The sequence below is a fragment of the Paramisgurnus dabryanus genome, chromosome 5 (assembly GCF_030506205.2).
Source record: "Paramisgurnus dabryanus chromosome 5, PD_genome_1.1, whole genome shotgun sequence".
Classification (NCBI taxonomy): Eukaryota; Metazoa; Chordata; class Actinopteri; order Cypriniformes; family Cobitidae; genus Paramisgurnus; species Paramisgurnus dabryanus.
In genome coordinates, this window is record NC_133341.1 from 24037900 (window position 1) to 24056999 (window position 19100).

Here is a 19100-nt window from a genome sequence, read left to right on the forward strand (position 1 = left end):
TCAAGCTTGTTGCTCTTTTAGTGGTAGATCAGTGTCCAAAGGGAGGAGTAAGGTGCGGCAAGTCATACTTTACCCCTTTCACATGATTCAGTGTAGGTGAGCTCAAGCCACTTACTGAGAGGTAAGTGTGCATACAATATAAAATTGTGTTTGGGTTAACCATGTATTATATCAATTTTAAACTCTCCGGTTTACGAATTCTCCTGAAACTAGAAATGAGTTCATGTAAATTTTAACAAAAAACGATAAGCCATAGGAAAATGCTTGTTGGTATAACAGATGGTTTTAAAACAAAATCTCTGAACAGGTATATACAGGAATGTGGTACATATAAAAAATATAGGGGTGGTTTCCCGGACAAGGATTAGCTTAAACCAGGACTAGGCCTTAGTTATTTAAGTCATTTATAAATAAACACTACTGGTGTGTGCATCTTGAGACACAACACTCGCACTGATATATTTTAAGATATGTCAGAGCAAGTAGTTTTCGATCAAGACAACACTAATATTTAAGTTAGACTGGGAATAGGCTTAAGCCCTGTCTGGGAAACTGCCCCATAGTGTATAGCCTTAATTGTTTTTTATACAGGATTATCATAGTATAGGTAAAGTGAATAAGATTGGAGTAAAAAAAAACATGGTCTGAATTAGATATTTTCCCTGCCATTGAAGTGTATGATTAATAGATTTTATGGTTAATTGAAACCAACAGTACTCATGCTGCTTGTCATTTTATTATTTGATCTTTGTACATTAAACAGTTGTTTAGAGTGTTGTATACCTACTATGGTTCCTTTATTTATGAAAGGTGTAGCATTATTCATTTTTTGTTGACCCTTTTTAAGACGACTGTGCCGTTTACTGAGTTTACCATGTCTCAGCTTTATTCTAATCCTGGAGCTGTGCCTCCTGGTTTGGAATACCTGACACAGGTGAGTACATCATCGAAAAACAACTATTATATATAAAATTTTGATAAAAATGTGTGTAAAATCAATGTATCAGTACACTACGGTTGTTATTGTGTGATTGTAAAGTATATAATGGAATGTAAATATTTGCCTCAATTTTTACAGATTGACCAGATATTAATTCAAAAAATTGAGCTCCTTGAGGGTGAAGTTCATCAGTCATCATATTAATCATTTTTATTTAAGATAATGTTCCCATATAACTTAAAATGCACATCTCATCCATTTCTCTTTCCCAGTCATTGGTTTTGAGGCTAACCAGTATGAGATAAAGAACAGCATGGGTCAGAAGATCTACAATGCCAAAGAAATTAATGAGTGCTGCGCACGTAATTGCGATGGTGCTCTGCGCAGCTTTGAACTGAAGATTAAAGATAATATGGATCAAGAAGTGATGCATTTGATCAGGCCCTTCCGCTGTATTTCCTGCTGTTGCCCCTGTTGTCTTCAAGAGGTAGTCATTTACATTTGGAATGGAAAACATTTGCAGTATTTGTAATAAAACTACATCTGATTGCTTTGGGACACGTACACTCTAAAAACAAACTGTGCTATATAGCACCAAAAGTGGTTCTTTGCTCGTAATCATAGAAGAACCGTTTTTAGTGCCATATAGCACCGGTGAAGCACCAGTGAATCACCTGTGTAGAACCATATAGTGCTATGTAGAACCATATGTGGTGCTATATGACCCCTATTTGGTTCTACACAGGTGCTTCACCGGTGCTATATGGCACTAAAAACGGTTCTTCTATGATTGCTTTAAATTGTTTAAAAAGGGGACATATTATAAAAATCTGACTTTTTCAATGTTTAAGGGCTATAATTGGTTCTCTGGTGCTTTATTAACCTAGAAAATGTGAAAAAGAACAACCCAGTAACTTTGGTTTGGTTAACCATTCTCTGCAAGCATGTGAAAAATAGGTCATTGAAATTTGGCTCTCCTTGTGATGTCAGAAGGGGAATACCGCCCCTTAATCTGCACTATTTAACCACGGCACTGCCATTTACAGCAGAGATCAGCTCATTTGCATTTAAAAGGACACACCCAAAAATGGCACATTTTGCTCACACCTACAAAGTGGCAATTGTAACATGCTATAATAAATGATCTATATGATATTTTGAGCTAAAACTGCACTTATTTACTCTGGGGTCACCAAAGATTTAAGTCTTTTAAAATGTCCCCATTAAAGGCGGAGTCCACGATGTTTGAAAAACGGTTTGGAAAAGGAGACGGGCCGACTACCAAAACACACTTATAGCCAATCAAATCAAATCAAATGCCGGGTTGCGTATGTGTGGGGCGGGTCTATCAACAGAAGGTCCAGATTCTATTGGGGTAGGGGCGTGTTTGTTTAGGCGATTTCAAATATCAACACTGGCTTTCAAACATCATGGACTCCGCCTTTAAGTTTATTTCAAGACTAGTTGTTAAATTTATTGGGGTGGTTTCGCGGAGAGGGATTAGCTTAAACCAGGACTAGGCCTTAGTTTAATTAGGAAATATAACTAGTTTTAACAAACATGCGTTACTAAAAACAGTACTGGCGTGCATTTTGAGGCAAAACAAAGGGCACTGATGTATTTTAAGATATGTCAGTGCAAGCTGTTTTCAGTTTGGACAGCTCTTACATTTATTTAAGTCTTGGACTAGTCTAATCCCAGTCAGGGAAACCGCCCCATTATACATTATCTTGTGATTGTGTTCATAATTGTAAACACAAACTAACCTTTCTCTTGGTCTTTTTTTGTCTGGGTGTGATGACTGAAGATGGAGGTGCAGGCTCCACCAGGCAATACAATCGGCTACATCAGTCAAGACTGGAACATATTTAAGCCCAAATTCTCCATCTATGACATGTCCGAAACAAAAGTGCTGTCCATTGAGGGGCCTTCATTTGCCGCCATCTGCTGTGGGGATGTGGATTTTGAAGTATGTATCTGTGTTTTTGAAAAATGAAATGTTAAAATACAGCCTAATATATCATTAATAAATAATATAATATTACGATTTAAGTATACAACTGATTACAAATACTAGATTTGTTTATAAAGAAAAGATAAATATTAGTCAGCCATAAAATTGCGGTTTCCATGACAAAGTGTTTGACCAAAGGTTATGTAATCTCTGATGCAGGTTCAAGGCAAGGATGGACATCCTGTAGGTCGTATCAGTAAACAGTGGAGTGGCCTGATAAAAGAAGGACTGACTGATAGTGATCATTTTGGCATTAACTTTCCCATGGACCTGGATGTGAGGATGAAAGCAGTTCTGATGGGGGCATGTTTCCTTATAGTGAGTTAGAAATAAGTGCATTAATAAATCCAGTCCTATTTACATATAGATTGTTTTAAATGTCATAATGAATGTTATTTTATTGTTGTTTTGTTTTGTCCTGCAGGACTACATCTTTGAAGACACCAGTGGCTCTATGCAACGATGCTGTGTGTTTTTCTGATAGTGATGCAAAAAAGCACAAGATTCAACTGCTTAAGAATTTAAATACAATTTACAAATTTACTCTAGTGTATCTGTCTAGTGTGGTTAGCACGTATGTATTTATGTATTTATATTTTACAAATGTGGTAACCCAGAGTTGTCACACATTTTTTTTTCTCAACAAATGTTTAATTTTTTTCCTCTATTATATATATATATATATATATATATATATATATATATATATATATATATATATATATATATATATATTATTATTAAATAAAGCATTTCATAGACTCATTTTGCTCTCAAAAATACCTTCTGACTGTGAATTTAAGTATAGTGTTTTGTAGTTTTTGATCTTACTTCCATAGTAACTGTATGTTTTGATCATAGTATTAATAAAAAAATGTAAAGAGGATCTGTCATGTTGGTCATGAATAGTCTTTCTTTTGTCATTCTTATCAACTACAGTACATAAAAATTCTAAAATCCAGTACATAAAATAGCTTTTTCTATATTATTTTGCCCATTTGCCAAAAATAGCTGCTATTTAAAAATCAGACTATGCTATTCTCAGCAGTTAGAGGGACTCAACAGAGAGTTCAATAATATTTTCCCCCTAGTAGACTTACATAATAATTCATCAAGGAGACAAAAAAATTACCCAAAGATTCCCACACAATCCTTTTATGGTTTAATTAATAAAAGGGTTTAATGAGAGTGCCAGATGGTAGACGTAAATTCTTTACTGCACCTCATCCCAGATTATTGTCCTTTAAGAAACACTTTTAGAAATGCAGGGAAAGTCAATCTTATTCGGGCAAGGTGAACCTTCCAGAACAGAGATTGTCTTGAGATATTAGAATTTGTTGAAATTTTGCTAGTTAAGCACTGGACTGTAATAACAAACAGTGCTAAATAGCACTAAAAGTGGTTCTTGGCTCATAATCATAGAGGAACCATTTTTAGTGCTATATGCTAGCACCTATGAAGAACCACACGGGGGTCATATAGGACCACTATAGCACCACATATGGTTCTACATAGCACCTTAAGGTTCTACACAGGTTCCTCCCTCTGTGCTATATGGCACTTAAAATGGTTCCTCTATGATTACGAGCCAAGAACCACTTTTAGTGATATTTAGCACCGTTTGTTTTTAGTGTGTGGATTAGGGTTAGAAATTCTGGCCACCTTTACATTTTACATTTAAGTCTCTAATTTTTTATTGTTTAGCAGACTGTAGTCACTTGAATTTTGCGCTTCTCAGCATATCTTAAGCTCAACCATTAAAATTATTTCACCACTTGATTGCACGTTTTACAGTTAGTGCAGCAGGTGGATATGCATAGGTGACCGCAAACAATATAATGCATAAATAACTGAATCATACTTCCTGGCTCCTGTCTTTGTTGTTAAGCCTCATCATTGGTTGAATTTGATATACACATTCAGACGCACTTACCCCTAGGAGTCCCCAAAGTGTCACCACAGTGACGCAGTAAGAGTTTCCTTGAAAGGGAACTGTAACTATGTATCTTAAAGCAGTGGTTCTCAAACTGGGCTGCGAGATGGTGCCAGGGGGGCCCCAGTTTTATGACATTTTATAAAATACATTAATTTATCATGAATTTTGTGTAATTAAAAAACAAATAAGGCTACAACCCACAGCACTACTTTGTATAACTTAATATGTTTTGTTTAATTAAAATGTTACATTTTAGAACAGTTTTTTGTCATAAATTTTCTTTGGGGGGGGGGGGCAACAAAGAAATTCACCGTGCACAAGGGGGGCCGCACGCGGAAAAAGTTTGAGAACCACTGTCTTAAAGGGTAACTCGATGTAACCTTGCTCTCACTTGAAATGTGTGCTCATTCAGTTAATCAATTTTTAAAACTGAAAGAGATTCTTTTAGCTTTTGTGTTAAATGAACTGTGCTTACATGTGTTTCCAGGAGAGTTCATGGTCCCCATCCTCTTCTCGGTGTTCTGTTGAAGGAACCGTAAAGGACAGCTGGACAGAAAGTCACTCCAACATCCACAACCTGGTCTACAAAGCTCAGAATGACAGCAGCAGTACAGAGTTTTGCCATCGTGAATCAGACGACTCCTTAGACAAGATGAGTCTGAAGGATTCTCTGAACCAGATCAGTTTTCACAGCAAAGCTGAAAGAAAGAAAATGAGGAAACTTAGTGTGGTAGTTCAGAGGCAAAAGCACACAAACAATACAAAGCAGGACTAAAGAAAACGAAGAGATAGGTTAAGGCTGAGAGACACTCTGTGTACACAAGTCCTATGAGTGAGGGGCTTCGGATGGAGGAGGAGCTAGCAGAACAGTCTGTTCACATGGAGGGGGCGGGTCTTAAACTGGAGTCCAATCAAGAAACGGACCTGAGTTCCTGTGAAACTGACACATTGGTGACGGATGAGGACATCATGGTGGAGTCTGGTATGTGTCTTGACTAGGTTCTGTTTAGGATTTTTACTTAAACTGATTATTTAATCTGGTATAGCTAGAAATAGCAAGCATGCATAATAACATAAACTGTTTTTATGCCATGGGTTCCATTTTGGAAGTTTTCTTAACATCTTATTTTGTTTTATCGTTGCAGGTGACGATTCATGGGATTTGATTACGTGTTTTTGTGGAAAACCTTTTGCGGGACGCCCGATGATTGAGTGTGACGAGTGCTCCATATGGGTCCATCTGTCCTGCGCTAAGATTAAGAAGTCCAACGTACCTGATGTTTTCTACTGCCATAGATGCAGAGACACTCGGCCCACCACAGTCAAAAAGGAACATTGAGAAATCGTCTATTGTGTACAGATGCTTTGTTTGTAAATGAATATAAGATGTTCTCACCTGTCCCTTTTTACTTGTCTCATCACTATAAATTATAGTTTCTATTAAATTAAATCTGATACCCCTCTTAGTTCTGTGTTGATGGATGTGTGGTTTATGATGTCGGGTTTGACTATAGGTTTCTTAAAAAGCATGCACTTGTTTTGACTACTGTATGAGCAGTTTGTTTGGCTAACACAAATTATGATGACCACATGTGTATATATGATATGTATGTGGAAAACTAATAATTTACAATAATGTTCTTTTTACAGTCTGGTTTGGTCGAATGAACTAAACTTTATCCTTTCTTCATATAGTACATTAGTTACATGATGTATTAAATGCATTATATTCTACTTCCAGTGACAAAGGGCTCTCACGTGTTCATTTACTTATTTTAGTTATCTGTTGACGGATGTGTGGTGTGATTTATGATGTTAAAACCAACACGTTTCCTAAAATCTTTTTGACTATAAACCAATAACTATGACTACACATGTGTGTATATAATATAAGTGATATTATAACATCTCTGTTGGCCTACAGATAATAAGTGTAATACATTAGTTACATTATGTATTAAAAACTTAAGAATGGTAGCGTTACATTTCCTCTTTCAGTGATGATGGGCTCTGTAGGCTTTCAGGGCTTTACATGATTTGCAATCCAGCGTTTCTTAATCCTCCTCTTGGGAGCCCATTGGTATTGTGCATTTTAAGTATCTCACTAACCTGACAAACCAGTATTGATTATCTGTTTAACAGAATTAGTAATAGATAAGAAGTTTAAGATGCAATACCTGGGGGGCCCAGGGATAAGAAACGCTCTTCAAATCAATTTATTACTTTCTAAGAAATGTCACATGATGAGTCTTCACCATTATTGTTACAGATAGCTCTTAGATTAACCTTTGACTATAGTAAAACTTACTTGGACTCATTTTTAATGTTTTATTTTTATGTTTTGCATTAATCAAGTTGCAATTTAAGTTCAAGTGTAACCTAAAGGTTAATTCCTCTTACTTTGTATATGTGTCCTGCTCATCCTAATGTATATAATGTACAGGTGTATATGTTTGAAATATGATGAAATGCTATATTTTTCTGATCATTTACTATAGCAAAATCTGAAAATAAATGTTCTTAGAGTCATATCATGTGGGATTAATGTTACTTTTTTAGTTCAAGCCTGTTGCTCTTTTAGTGGTAGATCAGTGTCCAAAGGGAGGAGTAAGGTGCGGCAAGTCATACTTTACCCCTTTCACATGATTCAGTGTAGGTGTGCTCTACGCATTGGCTGCCATAAGGTTGTATTTGCCATCATTCTTATCACAGGCTTCAAGCCACTTACTGAGAGGTAAGTGTACATACAATATAAAATTGTGTGTTTGGGTTAACCATGTATTATATCAATTTTAAACTCTCTGGTTTACGTATTCTCCTGAAACTAGAAATGAGTTCATGCAAATTTTAACAAAAAAGGATAAGCCATAGGAAAATGCTTGTTGGTAAAGCAGGTGGTTTTAAAACAAAATCTCTGAACGGGTATATACAGGAATGTGGTACATATAAGAAATATAGTGTATAGCCTTAATTGTTTTTTTATACAGGATTATCATAGTATAGGTAAAGTGAATTAGATTGGAGTAAAAATAAAACATGGCCTGAATTAGATATTTGCCTTACCATTGAAGTGTATGATTAATAGATTTTATGGTTAATTATAACCAATAGTACTCCTATATGCTTTTATTATTTGATCTTTGTACATTAAACTGTTGTATAGAGTGTTGTGTGTTATTGTTGCTTTATTTATGAAAGGTGTAGCATTATAAATTTTTTGTTGACCTTTTTTAGACTGATCTGTGCCGTTTACTGAGTTTACCATGTCTCAGCCTTATTCTAATCCTGGAGCTGTGCCTCCTGGTTTGGAATACCTGACACAGGTAAGTACATCATCCAAAAACAACTATTAAATTGGAAAAATCAGAAAATGTGTGTAAAGTCAAAGTAGTAACACTACAGTTGTTGTTATATGACTGTAAAGTATGTAATGGAATGGAAATAATCGCCTTAATTTTTTTGCAGATTGACCAGATATTAATTCATCAAAAAATTGAGCTCCTTGAGGGTAAAGTTCATCAGTCATCATATTAATCTTTTTTTTTCAGATAATGTTATTTAAATGTTCCCATATAACTTAAAATGCACATCTCATCCATTTCTCCAGCAATTATTGGCTTCGAAACTAATAACCAGTATGAGATAAAGAACAGCATGGGTCAGATAATCTACAATGCCAAAGAAATGAATGACTGCTGCACACGTAATTGCTGTGGTGCTCTGCGCAGCTTTGAACTGAAGATAAAAGATAATATGGATCAAGAAGTGATGCATTTGATCAGGCCCTTCCGCTGCACTTCCTGCTGTTGCCCCTGTTGTCTTCAAGAGGTAGTCATTTGAGTTTTTCTTACATTTGGAATGAAAAACATTTTCAGTATTTGTAATAAAAGAGGAATGTATTTTAAAGTGCAAAATATAAACTACATCTGATTGCTTTGGAACACATTTAAATTGACTTTGTTTTTGCTTTAAATTTTGTTTTAAAGTGGACATATCATGAAACTTTTTCCATTTGGGTCCACGGTGCTTCTATTAACCTAGAAAATGGGGAAAAAAACACCCAGTAACTTAGTTTTGGTAAACCATACTCAGCATGTGAAAAAATAATTTGGTTCTCCTTGTGATGTCAGAAGGGAAATACCGCCCCTTAATCTGCACAAACTAACGTTTCTCCTGGTCTTTTTTTGTCTGGGTATGATGACTGAAGATGGAGGTGCAGGCTCCACCAGGCAATACAATCGGCTACGTCAGTCAAGACTGGCACATGTTTAAGCCCAAATTCTCCATCTATGACATGTCTAAAACAAAAGTGCTGTCCATTGAGGGGCCTTTGTGTGCCATCAGCTGCTGTGGGGATGTGGATTTTGAAGTATGTATCTGTGTTTTTGAAAAATGAAATGTTAAAATACAGCTTAATATATATCATTATTAAATAATATAATATTACGATTTGCAATGAAAGTATGCAACTGATTACAAATACTAGATTTGTTTATAAAGAAAAGATAAATATTTGTCAGCCATAAAATTTTGGTTTCCATGACAAAGTGTTTGACCAAAGGTTATGTGTACCCGTCTAATCTCTGATGCAGGTTCAAGGCAAGGATGGACATCCTGTAGGTCGTATCAGTAAACAGTGGAGTGGCCTGATAAAAGAAGGACTGACTGATAGTGATAATTTTGGCATTAACTTTCCCATGGACCTGGATGTGAGGATGAAAGCAGTTCTGATGGGGGCATGTTTCCTTATAGTGAGTTAGAAATAAGTGCATTAATAAATCCAGTCCTATTTACATATATATTGTTTTAATGAATGTAATTTTATTGTTGTTTTGTTTTGTCCTGCAGGACTACATGTTCTTTGAGAGCACCGGTGACTCTGGCCAACGATGCAGTGTGTTTGGCTGATAGTGATGCAAAAAAGCGCAAGATTCAACTGCGTAACAATTTAAATAAAATGTATCTGTCTAGTGTGGTTAGCACTTGTATGTATTTGTATTTTACAAATGTGGTACCCGGAGTGGTCACACATTTTTTCTAAACAAATGTTAAATATTTTTTCCTCTATTTTATTTAAAAATATACAGTAAATAAAGCATTTCCTAGACTCTTGGCTCTCAAAAATGCCTTCTGACTGTGAAGAGTTTAGTATTTTGTAGTTTTAGGACATATGATCTCACTTCCACAGTAACTGTAGGTTTTGATCATGCATTCATTAAATAATTTTAAAATAATCTGTCATGTTGGTCATGAATAGTCTTTCTTTTGTCATTCGTATCAACTTCAGTACATAAAAAATAGTTTTTACTATATCTTCTGCTTGAAAAGATAGGTAAGGTAAACACTGGATTAGGGTTAGAAATTCTGACCACCTTTACATTGTACAGCTCTAATCCTTCACAGCATATCTTAAACTCAACCATTAAAATTATTTTGCCACTAGATTGTACGTTTTACGGTTAGTGCAGCAGGTAGATATTCATAACAATATGTGACCGCAAACAATATAATGCATAAATGACAGAATCACAAACGAAATATCTCAACGTTGCGTTTCTTTCCAGTTGGTAATCAGTCACGCCCTAGGTTACAAATGGTTAAAAAGGTCCGTGTACTGTAGCTGACATCATGTATCAGAGGGAAATGTTCAGAACATTTTCATATTATTTGAATGTGTTGTAAATTTTGTTTAAGTTTGTAGGCTACTTGTATACGTTTTAACAGAGTTGGTCACACTTTTTATTTCTTAAAATTAACTGCACAATATCTCCACATTTATATACAGTATATGGCTCCAGTTAAAAACGCTCTGCACTGCGAATATGACAAATGGAAACCGCGAGAACGAATCCAAAGTACAGTTTGCAAATCTCTCTCGCGATACTGTGATGTCATGAGCAGATCCGTCTGCTCAGCGCCGCGTGAAGTCGAACGTACCTTTTCAGTCTACCTCCAGCGAACAACTCTTTGACGTCATAGAAACGCGGCGGAAGGAGGGTGTTTTCGCTCTAAAGAAGCGCCAGCTCTCATTGAATGAGCCAAGATTTAAATAAACATTTATTTCGCGTTTACTTTTCCTTCCTCGCGAAGCTCGGTTATCCGTTTGTTGCGTTGGCGGACAACGCTTAAGGTTTTGGCTTGAGGATACGGTTAAACGGTAAGTAGTCGGTGGTACCGACACCCCACATTACGAGAGGCCGAACAGTGTTTATGTGTGATCGGCGCTTGATTAGCCAGTTTGAAAGCGTTTGGCATCGATGCGAGCGCTTCCGTCCTCGGCTGCTCATAATCCCAAAAAACTAAGTTCTGACTAAATTCTAGATAGTGTATGTTAAAGGGTAGCGTTTCACACTCGAGTATAATTGAGAAGAAAATAAAAGAACAAAGCGCATCGTGCACATATCTCTGCAGGTCAAGCACATTGCAGCGTTTTGCGGGTTTTCATGATACCCGGACGAAATCTTGTTTAAAATGCGTGCATAACTCTATGTATGTGACAACATTAACATAAGTTACGTAAACATCGTAACTAATACGTTGCATACAATTACTGCTATGCATAGTTAATACTGTTTAATTATAATTGTTGTGTACCCCCGCTAAATGTTACTTAACCATTATGATTGCCATTCTATAACATGCCTGAATATTATTATAGACATAAGTTGTTGTTTTTTTTAATTAAGTTTAGTCGTACTAAAGCAGCTAGGGTTATGCACTTGCTCAGAGCTACATTTGTAACACCTTCGTCTTTCTGCCTCAGTTTGCAACAGAAGCTGCCTAATAAGTGCATCCAAAACAAGACACGTTTTCAGTCCATGACCTTCCTCTCCTCCCACACAGAGTTTTATCTTATGTTTTACAGAAAAGTTACTGTAGTCACATTTTTAGAGGACGGGAGTCATTCTAGGTTCATCAATTTTATTTTGATACAGTTGATACAAATTACAGCAATGCAGTTATTAGAAACCTTATTTTAGGAATCTTATTTTACAGAGTAACATGTTTGTATCCTTTAGTCTATGACAACTAGAGTTTTATATATTATATGTTACTAAATGTGCTTTCTTTTGCGATTGTGTTCATTTTTGCAAGCTTCTGTTTTTCCTCCACTCTGACACGTTTTACCTTTATGCATTAGCGAGGAGGCAGGCTGGCGCAGGTCGTAGGGTGCCCTTGGATCATGAGAGACAGTGGCAGCAGCCTGGCTCAAACACACTGGTCCAATGAGTTGACACTGACCACGGGGCAGGAAGGCAACGGGGTTGGGGGTGCCATTGGAGGAGGCCATTTGATGAATCCAGCTATGGCCCAACACGCCCCCAGCCCCGCCCACTTTAAACTGGGGCGTAGAGAGGAAGACGTCAGCATGTGGGGGGCAGACTATACTGTCCCTGAGGAGGAGGAGGATGAAGAAGAAGAGATGGAGGAAGAAGAGGAAGAAAATGTGGAGGAAGATCTGGAGGAAAAGAAAGTTGTGGGCGATTTCCAGTGGTGTGATAAAAGTAACGAGGAATGGGGCTCGCCAGAACATTCAAAACCTGTGGAAATGGATGTCAGTGTCACAGGGGACTTTATCCACTGCTTGAACCAGACCGGGGTCAGTCCACTCAAAAAGAGGAGGCTGGCACGGTTGCGTTATCGGGGCTTGGGGTGCACGAGCATTCGGTACCGATTGGCCCAGCACTGGAGAACTTGGCGGCAGCGGGCCAAATGGGCGGGAAGTATGGGATACAGGAGGGTACGCAGATGTCACAGACGTCGCCGCACAGACAGTCGACTTTACCAGAGACATTCTGGCAGGTCATTGTTAAATGGAGACCCTTTGGGGACAGCAGAAGAGACAGAAGGTGAGTAGGGCAGTACAGAGTAACACTCTGTGAGCATTTCATTTTTAAATATTTCTTTCCCTATAAATGGCATTCTGGTTTGCTTTTTATTGCTCAGCTTTGGTTTGTTAAAGGGATAGTTCACCCAAAAATAAAAATTCGGTCATTATATAATCACACTTAAGTTGTTACAAACCTGTATACAGTTCTTTATTTGGCTCAACACAAAGGAAGATATTTGTAATCAAGCAGAAAACAGGAGCACCACTGGCATCCATAGAAGGAATGAAAAATACAATGGAAGTCAATGGTGCCCAAAATGGTTTGGTTACAAACATTGCTCAAAATATTTTCCTTTGTGTTCAGTAAAATAAAGAAATGTACACAGGTTTGGAACAACTTGAGTGTTTTATTTTGGAAGGAAGGAAGGGTGTAATGTAAATGTTTTACATGTGGAAGTGAAAGTGCTTTTGCTCACCAAGGAGTAAAATAATCTGGTTCAAGTACACAGAAATACCTCAAACTTGTACTTTCAGAAAAAGGAATTGTCTTGGTGTAGTGTTGTTGCTTAACAATGACAGTGACAACTATTATACAATAAATAAAGGAAATATTCAAAACTAAAAAAAAAAAGATTATTTAGAAAACAGCTGTTTTCAGCATATGTCAGGACAAATATTACAAAAACATTCTAAATTTACATTTAGAAATAACTAATAAAATTATATTTAAAATGATTTTTTTTATGATTACGCTTGCATGCCATCAAGGTGGATAAATTTTTTTATATTTCTCATTCTTTGGCGCAATTGGTGGTTACACCATTTGACATTTTCAGAGCCATTCAGTCTTAACTTTCATAAAAATGGTGCAAATGTAATTTTTATTGCATGATAAAATTAACATAAATAAATACACTGTGTGCATTGTTTTTTCATTTCTTTTGAACATGCTGAGACTTTTAATTTGTTTATTTTCTGTTATAATATGTTTGGTTACTAATGATCATGTTCTGAAGAAGAAAAAATAAAATAAAAAATTCAAAATTCAAATAAACCTGATGCATGCTTTTAAAACAAGTTTTTTTTTTTTAAGATTTTTGAATTTCTCATCTTGCTAAACTGTTTTTGTCACTGACTCATAAACAGAGATAAAGGATATTCACTGTAAATACTGCATTTTGTTTTTTCTTTATTAATTTTTCTTCCAATCAGCATTATCTTGACTTATTTAAAAACACAAAGGCCTGGTTTCACAGAGAAGGCTTAGCTAAAGCCAGGACCTCAGTTAAATTAAGATGCTTGTTAAGCATTTTTTATAAACATACCTTAGAAAAGTACATAACCGGTTTGTATATTCAGACAAATCAATGGCACTGGCAAACATGTGTTTTAGTCTAGGACTAGCCTTAAACCTTGACTGTGAAACCAGGGGAAAGAGGCACATGTTGAAATATCACATACAGTTAAACTATTTTGTGCTAGACTAAGTTAATGTTACCAAGGATGAATGGTATCAAAATAACAAACATTGTAACATTGAAGTGATTATGGAAAAGTGGCTAGTTGTGTTTCAAATCAGTTTCTTTGTCAGTGCAATCTGTTCTTTCAGCTTTCTTTTCTTTTTTACCACTAATGATACATTTGATTTCTTAGATTCCTGTACGAATGGTATTTCGAAAGGAAATGATGGTATCCATTGTGCAAACATTAAAGAACGGATCTCACCTGCCAATGTTCAGTCTCAACGGGAAAACCGAATCAACTCTACACAGAATCAGCTTAGCAGTGAACACATTTCTTGTGTACAAGGTGCAGTATAATTTTTACAAAAAGTAGTGTTGTATTGTGATGGTTATCCCCTCCTGGAACTACTTGTCCTTTTTCTCATTCCTACTCTTCATTAGGTTTCCTCGAAGAGTTTCTCCAGCAGTACGGCAGTTTGATTCCCATCCATGTGGACGAGGTGGTGGAGAAACTTCAAGACATATTCAACGAGAGCTTCTCAAGTCCACACAGGTCCAAAGGAGTTTGATTATTTATAATGCCAAATGCCAAACAGTTACATTTGCTATGAAATCCTAAAGTGCATAGACTGATTTATTCCTCTTTACAGGAAAGTAATGGTGCAACATTTAATGCAGTCCTACCAACGCATGTCTGGAAGCGCAGTGATGCGAGGGTTTCGTGTCAATTACAAACGTCATGTTCTCACTATGGATGATCTGAGCACACTGTATGGCCAGAACTGGCTCAATGATCAGGTGGGTAGCTTTGTTAAAAATTTTATGTATGTGCTCTTATTGCCCAATATTCCTTTGTGTTTCCCCCTCATCCATCTCATCTAATCATTTTGTAACTCCTATGCTTATCAAGTCTCACAAAATCATTTTTAAATATCTTCATGGTTTCTATATATGTATATGTTTACTAAATACACTTCAACTAAATCATTAATAATACATCTTTAGCTAAAACTTGCCATAAAAGTGGACAAAAGATGTGGACTTTTTTCACTGATAGTTAACTCAATGAAAATTTCTAGTTTTCTGTTATCATGGTTGTAAAAGGTGTATAAATAAGGATTTACTTTGACACATTTGTATGGGTCTATTCATAGTTATCAAGCCTTTATTTGATGAACGGGGCTCATTGTATTGTGTTTGTGCTGAGTTAACACACTCTTATGTCTGTAACTCATTGTGTCATCCAGGTCATGAACATGTATGGGGATTTGGTCATGGACGCTGCCCCTGAAAAGGTAGGCTTAGTGTGTGGATACACACACATGTTTACACTAAAGAGCACAGCAAAGGAATTTAACTCATGAAATGCCACTATATAAGCTAAATGACTATATTTTTTACAGAGTTATTAAACAAAGGTAGTTGGCTAACTAACTCTCAGTTGGTCTTACCGTGTCTTTTTTTATTTTTTACTTGCAGGTCCACTTTTTTAACAGCTTCTTTTATGACAAGCTTCGGACGAAAGGTTACGACGGGGTCAAACGGTGGACAAAAAATGTCAGTACAATTGATATAAAGCTGTTGTTCATTTGTAGTTGATCCACAGTTGACATGCTGTACTTTAAAGTTATGTTTTGCTGTTTTTTAACAATATGAGCATCCCTGCAGTCACAACACCTAAAGCATACACTTTCCTAAAATCTGAGAAATTATCATGTTACATTTGTTCATGTTCTAGAAATGTAGAGGCAATTTGCCTATATGATCCTTATGTTTGTTATCTTATACATGCAATCCATACCGGAGTCAATTATCATGGTGTAGTTACGTACATTGGTGTGAAAAGTGTTGGCCCCCTTCCTGATTTTTTTTTTTTTTTTGCATGTTTGTCACACTTTAATGTTTCAGATCATGAAAGAAGTTTAAATATTAAAGGGATAGTTCACCCAAAAATGAAAATAATGTCATTAATGACTCACCCTGATGTCGTTCCAAACTCGTAAGACCTCGTTCATCTTCGAAACACAGTTTGAGATATTTTAGATTTACTCTGAGAGCTTGCTGACCCTCCATTGAAAATCTACGTACGGTATACTGTTCGTATCCAGAAAGGTAATAAAACATCATCAGAGTAGTCCATGTGACATCAGTGGGTCAGTTAAAATGTGTTGAAGAATCGAAACTACATTTTGGTCCAAAAATTACGACTTTATTTAGTATTGTCTTCTCTGAAGTCACATGACTGCAGTGACGCGGCTGACGTGTTATCTGGTGCGCCCCAGCGTGTTTTTTGTTTTGTTTTGTGTGCCCGAGCTTCGTTTACAGTCTGAGGGAGACGCACACTGTAAGTTTGGAAAAAAAACTTCGCAAACATGTCTGAGGATAACACCTCATCCGCATCACTGCAGTCATGTGACTTTAGTCTCATGCACGCAGCTCATAACAGAACGGGAAGAAAAACAATGCTGATTAAAGTCGTAATTTGTGTTATTTTTGGACCAAATTTTATTTTCGATGCTTCAACACATTGGATTTTGTTTTCACTTCATAATAAATCTTAAATAAATATCAAATTAAAACCTTCATTGCAACTTGTGTTTACTTGTGTTATCTTTGATTAATATTTCAATTTGTTTAATGCTCTGAAACATTAAAGCGTAACAAAGATGCAAAAAAAATTGGAAGGGGTCAACCCCACTGTATTGTGTATTTATTGCTTGACTTCATGCACAAGTATTTAACTGTCAAGTCTCTTCCACAGGTTGATATTTTTCAGAAGAAGTTCTTATTGATCCCGATTCATTTGGAAGTGCATTGGTCTTTAGTGTGTGTCAATGTACCTCAGCGTAGCATCACTTACTTTGATTCCCAGAGGACCCTTAACCGTCGTTGCCCTAAGGTAAGTAAAGAAACTCCTGTGTGATATTCATCTCTGGTCGGTGTTACTGAATGGTAGCCTTGTTGAGTTAGAACCTGGCTGTTTGTCTTTCTTTACAGCATATTGCCAAATACCTGCAAGCAGAGGCAATCAAGAGAGAACAAAAGGAATTTTACACAGGGTGGAAAGGCTTTTTCAAAATGGTAAGGTGAAAGGTGAATTTGTTGTGTGTGTGTGTGTTTTGTGTACAAGTTTGCCGATACTTGCAAGTACTAGATTTTTCAAAATGACCACAAATATAGTAAAACATCAAAAGATGGACTTGTAAGTGACATTGAAAGTGCTTATCATGTTTTTAATAGTTTATAATTAGCCAAATTATTAGTTTTAATTTAAAGTGTACTCCGACTATAAATGCAAGTGTGGAGTAATAGATTAACACTGGGATTAGTTATATGAATGTGTTATACAAACAATACAAATGTCATAGTTTACATCAACTTTGTAAAGGTTGAAATTCAAAACCTGTTCTACAAACACTATAGTGAGGTATACAAGTCTTCAATCACTAGATGGTAAAATTATGTGACTGAAAATGAGATTTATAAGAAAATGAGATTTATAAATGAAGAGTTCAGGTGCAAAAGCCACCTCCGTCAAAAATGGGTGTTAGAAGTAGAATGCCAATATAAAGTTTAGTCGAGGTACAAAATAATATCAGCGGGTTTGTGTAAGGGGTACGGAAAAATTTCATAACATTGGTATGTGTGTGTGTGTTTGAGAAATAACTAAGAGGTGCATGTGTGCGTGCGTGTGTGTTATTGATTTTTCTGTCTCTGGAATGTTCTAGAATGTGGCAAGGCAGAACAATGACAGTGATTGTGGAGCTTTTGTCCTTCAGGTATGTAACTGTTCTGTCTCTTTGTATATTTTAACATTTGATTGTTCCTACATAAATTTGATTCTGCTGGAAGTATGTCATATTCTTATATTCACATATCTTATTGTCATACTTTAGTACTGTAAGTGCCTGGCCATGGAGCAGCCTTTCAGCTTTGGACAGCAGGATATGCCAAAGCTACGGAGACAAATGTACAAGGAACTATGTCACTGTAAACTGTCTCTGTGAGACTGTAGAAGAAGAAGGGACATCTTCTACATAAGCTCCATGTCCAGCGTTTAGATGGAAGACATGCAAACGTTTAACCATTCTCCTTTTTTCCCCAAATATTTTGTATTTTGACTTTGTGAATGCCACACTATCTTCAGCCCAGTTGTTTGTTTGTTCAGATCAAAACAAAGGAGTTATTTTCGTGAAATTGGAGGAGGTGAATAAAAAGTCAGTGAACTTTTTCTTAGGTGCTCGCCATTTTGTTGGCAAGTGTAGTTTTTTATTTTTTACGTACTTGATGTTAATCATATGCTACATGGTAACACCACTGAGTGACGGAGGGAGAAGCCCTGCAGACATTTTTTAAAATGTAACGCGATATTCATGTACTGAGTCAATATGGACCACGACACTATGAGGATTTTTGTTTGTTCAATATTGTTTGTTGTTATATCTGTACGATTTAAATGGAAAACTATAGAGAGAGAGAGAGCAAGAAAGAAAGAGCAGCTGTAAATTAAACTGTTTTATATCTTTTGAGATGCATACGTTGTTGTAAAATGTACTAATAAAAAACAAAAACCTGAAACAAAAAATTCTGGTTAAATCCTCATTTCTTATATTGGTCACAGTGTAATTAATTGCTTTAGGACTAATCAACCATTATATTTATTATGTACAAAGTAATTACTTTAAATATATTTTTATTTTATTTTACTGTTTCTTATTTATAATGGTGATGTAAAACAACCATGAATAGGTTGTGGTACTGTACGTTTTACTGGAGCAACACATCAAACTTTGTGACTATGCTGTAGTCTACTAGCTATGCGTTTATAACAGTTTTACTCTAAAATTCGCATAAACTGCTTGATGTACTTTGCATATATCGTAAACCCTAAAACTAGTTAAGAATGAACGTCATTA

The 19100-nt window shown here is 36.1% G+C and overlaps 3 protein-coding genes and 1 pseudogene across 3 annotated transcripts; all 4 read left to right on the forward strand.

Moving 5' to 3' along the window:
* Nucleotides 1-857: 857 nt before the first annotated feature.
* Nucleotides 858-3585, forward strand: LOC135732420 (phospholipid scramblase 1-like). The gene is made up of 6 exons (XM_065250448.1): nt 858-934; nt 1079-1118; nt 1213-1427; nt 2748-2909; nt 3114-3272; nt 3379-3585. Exons 1-6 carry the CDS (start codon nt 875-877, stop codon nt 3433-3435), a joined length of 693 nt encoding a protein of 230 aa, XP_065106520.1. The 5' UTR covers nt 858-874; the 3' UTR covers nt 3436-3585.
* Nucleotides 3586-5365: 1780 nt separating this feature from the next.
* LOC135732191 (PHD finger protein 23A-like) lies at nt 5366-7412 on the forward strand (annotated as a pseudogene).
* A 142-nt stretch (nt 7413-7554) lies between these two features.
* Nucleotides 7555-10115, forward strand: LOC135732419 (phospholipid scramblase 1-like). The gene is made up of 7 exons (XM_065250447.2): nt 7555-7624; nt 8125-8213; nt 8356-8398; nt 8498-8718; nt 9098-9259; nt 9483-9641; nt 9739-10115. Exons 2-7 carry the CDS (start codon nt 8154-8156, stop codon nt 9796-9798), a joined length of 705 nt encoding a protein of 234 aa, XP_065106519.1. The 5' UTR covers nt 7555-7624; nt 8125-8153; the 3' UTR covers nt 9799-10115.
* A 735-nt stretch (nt 10116-10850) lies between these two features.
* On the forward strand, nt 10851-18673 carry senp3a (SUMO specific peptidase 3a). The gene is made up of 11 exons (XM_065250444.2): nt 10851-11047; nt 12032-12740; nt 14375-14530; nt 14626-14737; nt 14835-14982; nt 15432-15479; nt 15664-15741; nt 16946-17083; nt 17182-17265; nt 17913-17963; nt 18081-18673. The coding sequence occupies exons 2-11, from the start codon at nt 12074-12076 to the stop codon at nt 18189-18191; spliced, it is 1593 nt and encodes a 530-aa protein (XP_065106516.1). The 5' UTR covers nt 10851-11047; nt 12032-12073; the 3' UTR covers nt 18192-18673.
* The last annotated feature ends 427 nt before the right edge of the window (nt 18674-19100 follow it).

What these genes read in the sequence shown, in the direction of transcription:
- LOC135732420 (XM_065250448.1), top strand. Translation starts at nt 875, where the DNA reads ATGTCTCAGCTTTATTCTAATCCTGGAGCTGTGCCTCCTGGTTTGGAA. An exon ending in GTTTGGAATACCTGACACAG is followed by an intron (nt 935 to 1,078) that starts GTGAGTACATCA and finishes CAATTTTTACAG; the next exon opens with ATTGACCAGATATTAATTCA. An exon ending in AAAAATTGAGCTCCTTGAGG is followed by an intron (nt 1,119 to 1,212) that starts GTGAAGTTCATC and finishes TCTCTTTCCCAG; the next exon opens with TCATTGGTTTTGAGGCTAAC.
- LOC135732419 (XM_065250447.2), top strand. Translation starts at nt 8,154, where the DNA reads ATGTCTCAGCCTTATTCTAATCCTGGAGCTGTGCCTCCTGGTTTGGAA. An exon ending in GTTTGGAATACCTGACACAG is followed by an intron (nt 8,214 to 8,355) that starts GTAAGTACATCA and finishes ATTTTTTTGCAG; the next exon opens with ATTGACCAGATATTAATTCA. An exon ending in GTGGGGATGTGGATTTTGAA is followed by an intron (nt 9,260 to 9,482) that starts GTATGTATCTGT and finishes TCTCTGATGCAG; the next exon opens with GTTCAAGGCAAGGATGGACA.
- senp3a (XM_065250444.2), top strand. Translation starts at nt 12,074, where the DNA reads ATGAGAGACAGTGGCAGCAGCCTGGCTCAAACACACTGGTCCAATGAG. An exon ending in ACACATTTCTTGTGTACAAG is followed by an intron (nt 14,531 to 14,625) that starts GTGCAGTATAAT and finishes ACTCTTCATTAG; the next exon opens with GTTTCCTCGAAGAGTTTCTC. An exon ending in TCAAACGGTGGACAAAAAAT is followed by an intron (nt 15,742 to 16,945) that starts GTCAGTACAATT and finishes TCTCTTCCACAG; the next exon opens with GTTGATATTTTTCAGAAGAA.